General features: G+C 38.2%; 1 protein-coding gene across 1 annotated transcript in view; it reads left to right on the plus strand.

The window, feature by feature from the left end:
- Ror1 (receptor tyrosine kinase like orphan receptor 1) overlaps positions 1-15451 on the plus strand; it is a 379272-nt gene that overhangs the window by 350331 nt on the left and 13490 nt on the right. Inside the window, exon 8 of the mRNA XM_027949535.2 lies at positions 12792-13003. Coding sequence (XP_027805336.2) covers positions 12792-13003 — 212 coding nt within the window. The remainder of the gene's footprint in view (positions 1-12791; positions 13004-15451) is intronic.

Below are 15451 nucleotides of genomic sequence, written 5' to 3' on the forward strand. Positions count from 1 at the left end.
GTACCAGATCACACTATAAGAAGTAACTGCTTTTCTACCTGAAGCCATTGCACTAGAAGATGTAACAGGGACCCAGCTTTCCAGAGGCACAGGTGAGACAGCTTATCACAATCATCTCTGTAGAAAAAGATGTGACCTATAATGGTCCATGTTAAAGTGGACCTTTTTAGCACAATAGTCATATCGGAAGCTGTGCGGATAAAAAACTGTCTTCTGTATGTCACAGAGCATACCCATGAGCCAGGATGAGTCTTCAACCATTGCCCACTCATCCAGGGCACTCTCTGGATAAACTATGTTCTCTGTCTGGTCCATTAATACTGCAGAAGAAGAAGTGTACAAGTGTGTAGAAAGAAAATGGAATTGCTGAGTCAGTTTGTTCCATTACTTAGAGAATGTTTATAAGATAAAAGAAAGAGAGTGAAAATGTTGATGAGACCTGGAGTTTGGAACTATCTGGAACAGATCCATCTTTCTGATACTAGTTCTTATTGAGTGGGCTTCCCAGGCATGATGGGAGAATCAGGACGCCACTGCTGGGAAACTAACAACAAAAACTATCAAACCAGAAGCAATAGATTTGGGACACATAGATAACATAAGCCAAGGGGAGCTGGGTCTTTAGATCATTATTCAAGGCATTTGTGCCACGATATTTGTCAAGTGTCTACTATATGCCAAGTACTTACTCATCTGGGCGGTAGGCTAAGTGGAGACCCTAAAGTGAGAGTAGGCCTAGCACACCCAAGAGGAAGTAAGGGGCCACTGGGGCTGGAGCAGAACGAGCAAGGAGGAGAGCAGAAGATAGGTCAGGTCTGAAAGGTAATAGGACCCAATCATGCAGTGCCCTGGAAGCCACTGTAGCACTGAGGCTGTGAGCCTGAGTGAGTAGGGAAGGCCTTAGAGCATTCTGAACAGAACTCACATTGAACATTCTTAAAGGATTACCTTGGAAACTGAGTTGAGACTGGACTGCAGGAAGGGTGAGAGCAGAGGCGAGGAGATCATGGGAAGCTACAGAGATAATCTGGTGGAAGAGATGCAGTGTCCTTGAGAACAGGAGGAGGAATGGTGGAGGCAGAAGCAAGGGGCAGAGGCTGGATGCATTTTGAGATTGGAGATGACAGGAATCACTGGTAGATCAGATATGGTACAAAAGGAGGAAGGGCTCAAGAATGACTCCAGAGCTGTTGGCTTGGCTTGCCTTTTGCTGACAGGGAGAAAACTGCAGAAGTTTAGTGGGAGCTGGACCAAATGAATTACTTTAAGGGAGAAATGTGTTGTCCATTCCATCCTGGGTAAACCCACTGGTCACTTCTGATCCTTAATTTCCAGCTAATAGTCATCAGAAATAGAGAAGAAATTTGCCCATAAACTGGAAGATATGTTGACAATCTGATTCCAGGACTCAAGTTCTATTGCAAAAAATAAAAAAAATATCAAGACTATACATTATACCAAAAAAGTATTAATTTTCATCTCAATAGCCTTTCTGAAGCCATCAGACCAAACACATGCTCTGAAAGAAGAAGAAAAATCCTTTAAAGTTCTTTCTGAGTGTGTAGAGAGAGAGAAAGATCACTTACATCTACAGAATACTTGATACGTGCCTGCACATTGCTTGGTACCTAACATGATTTTCTTCATTCAAAACTCATACGCTTGCTGTGGGATGGGTATTATTAATATGTACCACTAAGGTTCACAAGTTTTAAAGAATTGTCTAAATCAGATGTCCAGCCATTGGTGGGATAGACCCACCACTGAACTTTCATCTGCTGACACATAGATCTGAGCAAACGCAAAGCTCATATTCTTCTACTTGGCACTCTCCTAGCTCTCATTTCAAGCTATAGATGCAAAAATAAATACAAGGAATAACAACAGGCTCAATCTCCAGATTCCACCATGCCATTTCCCTTATATGATATGACATCAAAAAAGGTCCCCTTACTGCTGAAGAAATTCATCATAAATGATTTTCAGTAAATGATCACAGTATTAATCAGGACAGTGATATTGGAAACTCAGAATTCTTTCTGAATATTAACCTGCAGAAGACACAGTTAAAATTCTGATGACTGGTTCATTCTAGTCACATGAATGATAAATTTAGATGAAAGTTAACCCAGAGATAACAAGGCAGTTTTTACCACTTAGGATTAAAAACAACAACAACAACAAAAAACTTTCATTTTATTTTAAAAGAAAACAGTTCCTCTTGAGTTCTTCAACTCAAGCCTCAAACACATCCATTAAAGGAACAGGGAATCCTTATGTGATCAATAAGAAGCTGCTGGGAGACCAGTGGCTCCCTAGTGTGAAAGTTCCAGAAGAGAACAGGTCAGTGTCGACTGCAGACTGAGCGAGGCAAGATTTCTCATGATCGCGACCCTCAGTAGCCCACCTCTGACAAAATAATCATAATGGAATCCTACTTTTATAAATTCTGTAGAGCATTTGATTTTTTCTTATTTCATCCTTACAAAAACCATAAAAGATGAAGTAGGAATTTCCGGCCCCCTTAACCATGAGTAAACCAAGGCCCAGAGCGGTGAGAGGCCCATCTAAGATCACTTACCTCATAGAAACCAGGTCTCCTCTCTTTAGACCACCACTCTTTGTTCTGCACCAGAGGTTCCTTATTATCACCACAGAGGGGTCTAGAGGATGCTACTGGCCAGGGACGCTGGTAAGCACCTTGCAAAACCCAGAAGAGCCCACACAAAGATTCTCCAGCTCCAAATGTCAATAACGCCAGGGTCAAGGAAACTTTTTCTATACTATACAATCATAGACAATAGAAAAACAATACTAAACACTTATTACCATTTATTGTATAGTTACAGCCGGCCAAAAACTACACTAAGAGATTTTTTTTTTAAATGCAATCTGTCATGAATAAGCAATTCCATATACTTATGGGTAGGTTTTTTTTTTTTTTTTTACTTGTTTGTTTTTAATGCCCAAGAAAGAAAACTGAGACTTAGGTTAAATAACTTATCCAAGGTCACATGGCTAAAAGGAAAGGGAGCAAGCACTACAACCTACAGCCTGCCTTTTAAACTATGTGATTTATGTATGTATATGACTCTGTGTGGGAACAAACAGACGGATAGATAGACCAATATTAACTATAACTGTTTATCTCACAATGAGTTGTAAATTAGTAGAACAGGATTGAAATGAGTCCTTTTCTGCCATCCCAAGTGGGATGGACTGTTGTGGGAATGTTCCTTAGTTATTTACATTTCCAAGTTGAGATTTCAGAATCTTCCTGGGTTTCTCATTTTCCCTAATGACATCTTTTGTTTGAATTTCAAGTAAGTAAGGCTAAAAAAAAGTATAGGCCTAATTAAATAGAAAATATGAACATTGGTTGTACTTTCTAGAATAAACAGTCTGCTGCAGATTGTTTTATTCATGAACTTTCACTCTGGGACAGAACACAAGATGAAGGACAACTTAATGTGGCCCCTGTGAATTTTGGAAATTGGCTTGGTGAGGATTGCATGTCTATGCCCAGAAAGTGCCTAGAGGACACAAAAAGAAAGGACAAAACAGATGATAGTTTGAGAAAGACTCGACCTCTCACCCTCCCTCTTTTCTTTCATGTGCCTGGCATCTGATAATTACAATGGTAAAGTATTACAATTCAGTCAGTCACTAAACCAGTATATGTTGAGGTTTACTGTGCTTCAGAATTTTCCAGCAAGATAGATCAGACCAGGCCCTCAGGCAGCTTAAGTCCAGTGGAGAATCCAATGAAGAAAGGGGCTAGATTGCACTAAGTATTGTCATCTAGTTCCCAGTGCTTTGTGCTCTGCATTTTAATGGTGACGGTGCTTATTGAACATTATCCTTAGTTCTCTCTACTAGATCTGGCCCAAGACTTAGCTCATGCATAATAAAATGTATTGAACTAATTAATCCTCACAATAACCACAAGATCAAAGAGATCATCTCCACCTTACTGATGCAGAAGTTGAGGCAGTGTTATTTTTACCAAGGCCAAGACTCAAACCAGATCCACACAACCCTGTCCCAGATCCCACCCTCTGTCTGCCACGCTGTAACTGCTTCTAGAACAAATTCTAGACTATTTCAGATGAATAAATATTCCTTTATCATTTTCCTTTGATTATTATGAATTCTCTGGAATATTGTCCATTGATTTGCTTATTCACATATGCAGAGATATAGAAATGGAACGCTCAGCTTCAAAGGCATCTTCTCTGAAGAATCCAGCGTGCCTCATTTAGACTCAGCCCCGATATGGTCTAGCTCCCCCAGCAACTCCACCCAGGTCTCATGGTGTTTCCCTTTTTCCTGGCCACTTCCTGGCTATCCCAGATCTCCAATACTCAAAGCTAGCCATCACCTTGGAGATCTGGCCTGCACCTTCCATGTGCAGTCATCGGTCACCTCTGAAGCCAAGTATCATGGGTTGGGTAGAAACTTGAAAAAGAAATATTTTGCTGATTTTTTTCCCCCAAACTGGCATCTACGCGCTCCTCTCAGGGTCACCATTTCACTGTGGCCCTTACCAATGCTTTTCTACCCAGCTTTGTGGGCTAATCTGTGGGAACATTAGTGTTTCTGGAAGTTCCTTGTGCAATGATCTTGCCATTTTGCATGACTTATATTCTTTTTTCCTCCCCAAGTTACTGAGATCCCTTTTGTTGCTTTCTTGATTTGTATGGAGAGGCAGAATCCTGCTTGTTTTGGTGTTTCCATAGTCAAGCCTTGACCCTTTATCTTAGTTGATCAAGTCTTGAGGTCACAGTTTTTCCTCTAACCTTGCCAGCATTGTCTGTTTCCCCTCAACCAAACAATCCAAACCCACTAGCAGTAGTATTATTTTTGCTCCTAAACTAGCTTCACTGAAGAGTCTCATTGATAAGAAAAGTAGTAAACCATTTGGCTACATTTGGAGTTTTTAACCTGGTCTATTGCTTTTATATTTCCTTTTAAGACCTGGGCTTGGAACAATTTGCCAAAGGGCATATAGCCTTCTTCTGTGCCTGAATAGCCTTGACTTGTCCCATGACCTTACAAACACCCGCCCCAGGTTCTGCTTTGTCATAAACCATTTTCTACAATGTGGTGGTTTACAGTTCGGGGCAAGGCAGATGTTTTCCAGATTGTGAACACTGCAGTTTTTAACTTATTCTGTCAGCAGCCTTCTCCCATATTTCATAGAAGACCTGTTGTGAGGCAATTTGTCTCTCAGCCATTTCTTCAAACCAAAATTGAACATTACAGTGAACTGAATGGTGGGGAGAGGGTAAAGAAGAAAAGAATAAAGCAGTGATTTTGCATACTTTGAAGCTTTCTAGAACATTTATTTTATGCTACAGAGATTTCTAAGATGCCCTTTAGTTTCCAGCCTTTATACATTTTCAAAAAAGAACAATAGTGACCCAAAAGTTATTTATAGCTAAGTCATATTCCATAAACATTTTAACCATAAAATAATTTTCTCTCAAAGTTTTTTTTAGGTGTCCCCAGTACATATTCAGTCATTTACCCAGCGTGTAAACTTCTCTTCAAATAAGCTTTTGAAAGCCCCTGACTCTTTGGGGGCCACCCATGCCAGCAGGAAGTGGTCATTGTCATCTTAGCCTTTTGGTAACAGAATTCTGATGTTAAGCCTCAATGATTGTTGCTGTTGCCTTTGTATCAGTCAAGGTTCTAGCAAGAAACGAATGACCCAATAGACTCAGGGGAATTTTACAAAAAAATTGTCTATACAGGGTTATTAGGAGAAACCAATAAGGAAAGGTGCAGGATCTGAGACTAGAAGGAATGGAAAGTATTACCAGCCTACCAAGGCTGACCAGAAGGCTGTCTAGGGCACGTGGTAGCATTTAGTAGAGGAATGCCAACAATCCTCAGCAACCCAGTAAGGAGGAGGCTAGAGGAACAAATCCATCAACCATACTCTTCTTGCCTTTATCTCCTGCTAATGACTTTAATTGGATGAACCTATCAATGGTCAAGGGTGCCCATTGATACCATGCACAGAGGTCAGTCTCATTGACTGGATCTGATGGGCTGAGGGCACTACAGAGAAATATCATCATGGGTTTTAAATTGCTTCATGTGAGAGTCAAAAATTTAGTAAGAGTCCAAATAAGTTATGCCAATGTAGTTTATAAAATCAGAGAACCTTGGGAGGAACCGTAAAAATCACAAATGTCAATCACATTGGCAGATGGCTCCAGAGATGGAGAAATTGTTCCACTCAAAGTGGAATGGCTCCCACTGCTCAAAAGTCTGCTTTTGTAAGATAGAAAACAAAACTTCTATGTGAAATCTGATTATTTTTAATGCTGACCACTAACTAAAAAGAAAAAAAAATAACCCTCATAAGGAGCAAGTCTATGAATTAGATTGAGGTTTTTCTTTCTTTTTTAAAAAATTTGTCCTTTTTAATTATACATGAAACTAGAGTAGATTTTGACCTATTTATACATACATGGTGTCTATCTTCTTCTAATTAGGATCCCAATCTTGTGGATGTACATGATGTGGAAATAGATTGGGTTTTTATTCCCGGGTATATGTAATTCCTCATACAGATTTGAAGACATCTTTCATATTCTTTATTTGATTTCTCTTTGTTCTGAAAAGCACATAGCCCCTCTTACTTTTTTTCTTACCCATTCTCCTCTTATGGGTATTTCTTACTCCTTCAAAGCCCTTCTTTAAAATAGAGAACACCTCTTCAGAATACGAGACACCCTTAGGTGTTTTGTAACCAGAGAAAGTACAAGAGGGCTGTGATGTTCTTAATCATTACTCAGTATTGCAGTGAGGGTTATTACACTGCTATAAGTGCCATATGAGAAAATTTTAGAGCAATTTCATCATGCTGTTGCTGGGTGCAACTGAGCCTTCAAATCTCCACTAAAACTTGTTAGCATTCCCTTTTTGAGGGGTTGGGGGGAAAGTGATTACATCAATATTTAGTAGGTTTTTATAATTATGGATTTTATAAAACAAGTCTATAGCCTAACTGCAAGTTATTATATCTATTTGTAAAGTTTCAATTGCCGGTTTAGATTCATTGTTTTAGCCTATTGTATGAGCTTCTCACTTTTTATTTCAATAGTTAAACAATTGGGTAACTTTCCTAGATTCAGGAATTTTTCAAGTTGTCATGATCAATGACAATCTTGAGCAAGCAATTTTTCTAAAGTATAACCCTCTATAATTCAGTGTTGATTTATGATTAGCACTTTTAGGTAAAGGCATATAGTGAATTACAATTCTATCTAATGATACTAATATTTATCCATTTTTTTCATAAGAAAATCATGTTTCAATTACAACTTGATTGATGTTTTGCTGAAGTTTAAATTTGCTTGATCTACCCCTCTATGAAAAATGAAAGAGATTTAATTTTATACAATTTATCAAACTTTGGCACCTAAAGATTTGCCCAATTAAAAAGTGAACAAAGGACTCCAAAAGTCATTTCTCCAAAGGAGTCACACAAATTGCCAACAAACATGTGAAAAGATGCTCAATATGACTAACATTAGAGAATGCAAATCAAAACTCCAGTGAGATACTACCTCACTTTTCTTATTAGGATGACCATTATCCAAGAAAAAGTTTTTAGTGAAGATGTGGAGAAATTGGAATTGTTGTGCACTGCTGATAAATGCAAAATGGTGCAGTACATTAAAAATAGTACGGAGGTCCCTCAAAAAAATAAAAATAGAATTACCATATAATCCAGCAATCCCATTTCTGGATATTTGTCCAAAAGATTTGAAAGCAAGATCTTGAAGAGCTATTTGCACACCCATGTTCATTTCAGCATTATCCACAAGAGCTACAGGCGAAAGCAACCCAAATATCCATCAATGGATAAATGATAAAGAAAACATGGTATGTACATAAAATGGAATATTATGCAGTTTTTAAAAATATGGAAATCCTGTCACATGCTATAACATGATGAAATAAGGCAGTCAGAGAAAGACATACCATATGATTCCACTTATCAAGGATTCCACCTAAAATAGTCTAATTCATAAGAACAGAAAGTAGAATTGTGGTTGTCAGGTCTGAAGGAGAGAGAAATGAAGAATTGTTCAGTGGATCTGAGTTTCAATTTCATAAGATGAAAACCTCTGTAGATGGGTCATACAACAGGGTGAATATACTTAACAATATTGAACTGTAATTACAAGTGATTAAGACAGTAATTTTATGTTGTGTATTTTTTACAATTGAAATTCTCTTTAATTATTAAAAAACAAAGACGAGCCCAACTCTTTCCTTTTATAGGAAAGGAAACTTGAGGCCCTGACTGTGTAGAAAATTTTAGTGAACTTGTATAGATGGCAGTTACTAAGATTTTCCCGAGTGCTCACAAATGAATTTTTGCCCCTAACTTTTTATAATTTAAACATTTTTCTATAGAGAAAATTTTAATCACTGATATGGCCTATTTTCTTTTCTTTTCTTTCTTTCTTTCCTTAAAGAATTTACTTGAGAATACATTAAGCAATAGACGATCTACTTAGTATTTCCATCATCAAATCAAAACAATGAATGCCAGGGCCAGCAAGCCAGGTTAAGGCCTAATTACCATCTTTTTTTTTGGTTTCCAAGGGTATATGTAAATATCATTATTGCCATGGACCTGCTTGTTTTATAATTTTTAAATAATAAATAATAGTGATTGTTTTTTACTTCCTTTTAGTTTTTAAAAATTTTTCAAACAAGGCCATAATTTAAACTTGTTTCATTTCCTTTGAATTCTAACTTTCACTCAAATTTCTTCCCACCTTTGGCATTCTTAAAATCAGAGCATTTCCTTGTTTTAACTCAAAGTAATATCCCAGATGATGTTTCACTTTACAAAAGTATCTTCTGAGTAAGAAATCATGATTACCTTGCTGTAAACCCCAGGGTAAGAATAGAATATTTTCTCTAATATATTTAATTACTAATCAAAGTATTGAATGTCATTGTAAAAATAAAACAGGAATGTCAGATGTGAATTGAGATACCAAATTGTTGATTTTTAAACGGAAATTAATTATGTGATCTGGAATAAATTATTGGTTTCAAAAATCCCAAGTATTTAACTTGATGTAACTAATATGTGCATTTAACTTTTAAGCAGTTATTCCAAAGTATTAAAAAATCTTCACCATTCTAATTTGCAGCCAATTTTCTGCATGACACATTAGAGGTTTCCATTACCCTTTCGAGTGAGAATAATGTCCATTGTTCCAATGCAACGTCCTAACAGTATGACTACCCATGAGATATTAGTTCTCACTGAAAGGGAACCTTGGAATCTTAAGAATGATCAAAAACAATTCCATATAATATTTTGGAATAATTTTCATTAGTGATGTAATTTAAGATTCATAGAAGCACTGAAGCCAGACAGGCTTGCTAACATTCCAACCCAGAAGCTCCACCACTGTCCAACTTTGGTCCATCATTTATCCTTTCTCAGCCTCAATTTCTGTTTCTGTAAGATGGAGATAACACTCAAGTGCTGGGTTAAAATGAGAAATAAGAATGATTGGACATTTAAAAGGGGCTGGGCAGAAGTAAGGCTAATTGTGCTATGGAAAATATTTTTTAAAGGTTTTTTGAGCCAGAGATGGAACCCCCTTCTGGCCAAATGCAGAGTCGTGTAGGGAAGGAACCGTGTTGTATGATAGACTTACAATAGTCCTGCATTTGTTTTCTGTCACCTCCAACACCACCGCGTATTGTTCTGCTTGATTATTCACTTGGCAGGAAGACATAGCACCCCTTGTACTCCTTTGCATACCCTCTGTGTAAGCAGAAGGAGCCAAGTTTGAGTGTATTTAAAGGATTTAGCTTCTTGAAGTTTGTTCTCCTGCAGAACTACAGGGGGATTTGTCCCAGACCGCCCATTTACAGTAAAAGGCCTTCCATGAATAAGCTGATAGGTTATGAATACAGAATAGACTCCTTTGTTTGCCAGACAGGTGAGACCTTACTTTCTCTTGTTGCTAAAAATCCAGGCTGGAAAAATGACTAGCATTACATTAGTACTGAATTAGCCTCATTCCTTTTGTAATCGTTACGCTTATAATGATTTCACTGAAAATCCAAGAATAACAGAGATCTGCCCCCACCCCAGGGTACTGAGAAATTCTATAATGTTAATAACAGAGCATCCAACAACTGTATAGCAATTTTCAATTATTCAAGGTTCTTTCGTGAACATTATCTCATTTGATTCTTGCATGAACTAAATAAGATTGGGTGATTCATTCCCATTGAATAAAGAAGGAAATAGAGATCAGAGAGGTTGTTTCTTGCTAAGGGTTATTTAAAATTCCCAGTCCCAAACATTGATCCCAGAATCCCCTTTTACTCTAACAGTGAACTTTGAGTGATCAAGTCATTATAGTTACTAGAATAGGTAAATTCCGTGTTACACTGTTTGTTATTTACAACAATTCTATAAAGTGGGTATTATTATTTTTACTTTGTGGACAAGTTTACTCAGTGTCTTACGTGCTGACTCAAATTCACCTACATAATGACAAAGGAACTAAATGTGAGGTCTCTGACTTTAAAATGTCTACTTCCCTTAATCCACAGCAGTGTATCTAAGTGTACCCACTGTGTGTCTTGTGAGCTCACAGGAGGCCTTGCTGTAGACATCCTCAAACTGGTATGATTCCTCTCCATCCATCCACCGACATGCAGATGCACCTGGCAGTGAAGAGTGGACCTTCCAGAGATGCGAGGTTGCACATTTACCTGGTACCAGGGATATACTAGGGAGTTCAAAGCCAGCACCAGTGTTATTTTCCACCTGTCAGATCCCCCTCACCCTTTTCACCTCCATGAACCCAAGGACCCCTACTGTGGGAAGATGGGCACAAAATAGCAGGTGTTCCCCAATCGCTGGTGCTGGTGCAGCACAGAGGCTAGGAACAAGACTGATGGGGAAGATCCAGCTGCATGTCCTTGGGCCAGTTACTTAACCACTCTGTCCATCAGCTTCCTTGCCTATGAAAATGGGGGTAAGGATGTCACCTACCTCCTAGAGTTAGCTGTGCGGATAAAATGAGTTCGTTTTTAAATGTTCCTGATCCATAGTGATAATGATCACAAACCTGATTTTGTGCCAGTAGAAATATGAAAAGGGATTAAAATTATTATTTTTAGTATACTGTCTTTACATGTACCAGGGAAGTGCCCCTGCCTCTTGTTTCTTTTAGGGGATAGAACCCAGGGCCTCACACATACTAGGTAAATCCTTTACCATGGAGCTTTGGCCCCAGCCTTTTTAAATTTTATTTTATTTTATCTTATTTTATTTATTTATTTATTTGAGCCACTATCTCACTAAGTTGTCCAGGCTGCCTCAAATTGGCCATCCTCCTATGTCAGCCTCCTGAATAGCTGGGATTTACAGGTGTGCACCACCGTGCCCAGCAGGAAGCTCTCTATTTAAAGGAAGGCTTGGGTCTTTTCATCCTTCTATTCATACTTTTGTATAATAACACATTGTGATTACTTTTTCTCTATTTCATTACAAGACTCCCCTTAAGGGCAGAGGACACGTCCTACGTAATTTTATATTCCCACTACCTAGAATAGCGCTGGGCATATAGTAGCTTTTGTTTAGTGACTTACTGAAGGGGTGGAAGGATCACACTGAAGGGATGCATGTTAATTCTTTTGTAAAATAAATAATCATCTCTGAATTTGGTGTCAAGCTGAATTTTCACAATTTGGATTTTCTTTTAAAAAGATAGTCGATTTTAGTGATCAGAGCATGCCATTATATAACCCCTCTAATTACCATTCCATGTTTGTTTTACCAGTCAAATAATTCATTGATGAAAATATATGCCTTAAGTTTTTGGTTTTAATGGTCAGACCCAAACCAATTTTTCAAAAAAGCATACATCATACCCTTCTGTACATATAGTCTTTGCCAGCAAATGGTAAAGTGGATGTATAAAATTTCAAAAACATACTTCAAAGTGTTAGCACTCATAATTATTGGGTTCATATGAAACCATTTAAGAAGAATTCTGGGGTTTCAAAAAAGTGTCAAGTTATACAGTACTTCTGTGCTGGAGGGAATTGTACACACCATCCAGAACATTCCACTTCACTTCTGCAGATGAGAAAAAGTGAAACCCAGAGACACAAATGATTTGAACAGGTCACAAAGCTCATCAGAGACCCATAGGGCCCTGACTTCAGAGCCCCATATTCTCCTGCCAGTTGCTTTTGGGACACTGGGCTCAGCATTCTTTAGCAACATTGAAACTGGCAGATACAGGACAGGACCTGTAAGTCCACACCAGCCAAGACAAGGGTCTGATGTCTGGAACACCATGTGGTGGTGATGGTTGATCTGGGCTGGCGTCCAAAAGAAGAAGACCCCTGTGGTCCACATTAAGGCTCTTGCATGTATATAGTCCATTTATGTGGTGTTTAACTTTTAAGGTGTTAGAGAAATGCAGGTCTGCTGCTAGAGAGAGGCAGCACCAGAGGACAACCCACACCCATACAAAATCTTTTATAATGTTCTCTATAATTTTTAAACGTTTGAACTTTAAACTTTTAAACTTCAATAAGTTATGTTGAAGGTTTGATGGAAACAAATTTTAATAAGCAACGGATTCTTTTTTCTCACTGTGGATTTGTGTGTATAGAAGAATAGAAGAGGGTCATTTTAAACTATGCAATGTAATGTTATACATGTTATTTTAACAAAATAACTCATATTCTTTTTTTGTTTCTGAACCCAGATTCGAAGGATTCCAAGGAGAAGAATAAAATGGAAATCCTGTACATACTGGTGCCAAGTGTGGCCATTCCCCTGGCCATTGCTTTCCTCTTCGTCTTTATCTGTGTCTGCCGCAATAACCAGAAGTCCTCATCACCACCAGTGCAGCGGCAACCAAAACACGTCAGAGGCCAAAATGTAGAGATGTCGATGCTGAATGCATATAAACCCAAGGTAAAATCAGCTGTGCAGAGCTGCACTTATTCCACAGGCTTCAAGTTCAAGCAAAGCATCATAAACATACTATGCTTGGAAATCAGATGACATAGAATCAGAGTTCAGGTGCTAGAGTTCATCTTCAGCCAATGCAAAGACTAATCATGTATCTTCTGCCCAAGGCACCTGAAACATGGCTTTCCTCTGTGTGTCCACTCCAGTGTTGGGCTTGCCAGAGCTTGGCCTTGCCCTGGAACTGTTGGGTTAGACGGGATTTTTAAGAAATCATCTCAGTAAGGCCCTCAGGGCTCAGAATGTGAGCTACTGTTGGGCGCGATGGTACACGCTGACAACCCCAGAGGCTGAGACAGGAGGATTGCGAGTTCAAAGCCAGCCTCAGCAAAAAGCGAGGTGCTAAGGAACTCAGTGAGACGCTGTCTCTAAATAAAATACAAAATATGGCTGGGGATGTGGCTCTGTGGTCCAGTGCCTGAGTTCAATCCCTGGTCCGTCCCCACCGCCCCCCACCCCCCGCATCACAAAAAAAGAAAGAATGTGAGCTACTTTAAAATTTTGAAGAAGGAGATTCCCTATTTCCTCAGAGTAGACAGAGAGAGTGATTCAACATTGTTCATTGTTTACCAACTTCACAGTCAGAAAATCCTTTTATTGCACAATAATGTACACATAATTAAAATTACTATATTGTATAATTAAAAATAATGAAGATGGTCAGCTTTATGTATTGGATTTTTAACACAATTTTAAAAAATCCTTTCGAATCCTATCTTCAATCTCTTTCTCTTTGGTTTAAGAGAAAGGTTGTCCTTCCAACAATCTTTGAAAGCTGTTCTATGATAGCCCACTTAAACCTTCCCTTCTCTGTGCAAAATCAACCCACATCCCCTTTTGCTTTCCATTCACATCTTTCAGCATTTAAGTTGCTCGAGGTCCTGACAAGGAACTCAGGGTCACTGCCCTCACTTTGAATGGAGCACCCGTACTACATTTTGAGCTGAAACCTGACAGGCTCTTACTCTCAGGAAGGCCAGGACCTTGCTCCCAAGCCTCTCAGCAAAGGAATTCACTTAAATCGTGTAGAATTCTTGCTTCCAAAGCCTGTCTTTTCTTCTTGTGCCAAATCCAGAGGACTAGTCATTCAACAAATATTTATGTTCTCTGTGGGTTAGTGGCCATATTATTCGTTGGACACCCATAATAAATTTTAGAGGAAAAAAGTCTTCACATTTAAATTAGCTAATCCTTTTGTCTAATAAGTGGAATAACACAATTGGAACTATTGGTCTTTGTTTCATTTTATTTTACTTTGCTGTTTAGACTCTTTTTTAAACTTAGGAGTCTTAATATTTTTGCTATTATGTAAATCATATTTCTTGGTAAAATTTTAGAGTTCTTTAAATGCTAAAATTTCATTTTCAGAATTTCCACCCCAAGCAAAACCAATGTTCTCTTGCTAAGTGTGAATATTTGCCATAACACACACACACACACACACACACACACACACACACTGAAGATCATACAGTGGATTGGGGCATGGGTGGAATAGGGGTTCAACTGTTTTGATATCCTAGCTTCCAGCTAGCCAATTTATAAACATTGTGGTATTTTATGTAATGTGACTTGTAATCCTTACTACTTAATACTACTATAAAAGTAGAAGAAAATAAAGAGGTTAATGTTATTGCATATTCAGGAGGTTAGACTTGGTTGGCCTTCCAGGTACTTCTAGATATCCCAGGGATTCAATCTTCTAGTGCAATGTCATTGTTCAATGAGAGTCTTGTCCTGTCATTTCTGTTATTGCGGAGCCTGGGTGGCTGAGAGACCCAAATCAGTTTGATTATAGCAGTTACTCTGGGCAAAAGCCACTTACTGGAAATATAGGCTCAAATCAGTTTGGTTACAGCAGTTATACTGGGCAGTAGTCATCTTACTGGAGAGATGAGCTCCTCACTGCTGTGTCATAGAAGTATCATTTCCATTCAGGAAAATTATCATTTTTATAGATAAGGCTTAATCTTAATTCTATTTTTAGTGCAGGCTGGTTTGTAACGTGATGTTCAACAGGTATGAAACTTTGAATTTACATAGTTTTTCTATGGAACATCTTATAGAGTTTTGTGGCATAAATAGAGAAAGCTAATATATATTAATTAATATGAATTGCCAAGAATTATACTAGGGGCTTTTATATCCATTATCTCAGTGAATCCAAATAGCTAATATGCAAGTCAGATGATATCATTACTGTTGTACAGCCAGAGTAACTGAGACTCAAACAGATTAAGTGACTTGTTCAAGGTCAAAGAGCTTGTAATTGGGGAGATAAAATGTAAATATAGGGTTTTTCAACTCAAAATAAAGCTTTGGCTCTTGCTGACCCCTTGATAACTTTTTCACAGAATAAATTACATAGAAAAGGGAGGGAGTCTGGAAAACAAC

Source organism: Marmota flaviventris, chromosome 10, assembly GCF_047511675.1.
Source record: "Marmota flaviventris isolate mMarFla1 chromosome 10, mMarFla1.hap1, whole genome shotgun sequence".
NCBI lineage: Eukaryota > Metazoa > Chordata > Mammalia > Rodentia > Sciuridae > Marmota > Marmota flaviventris.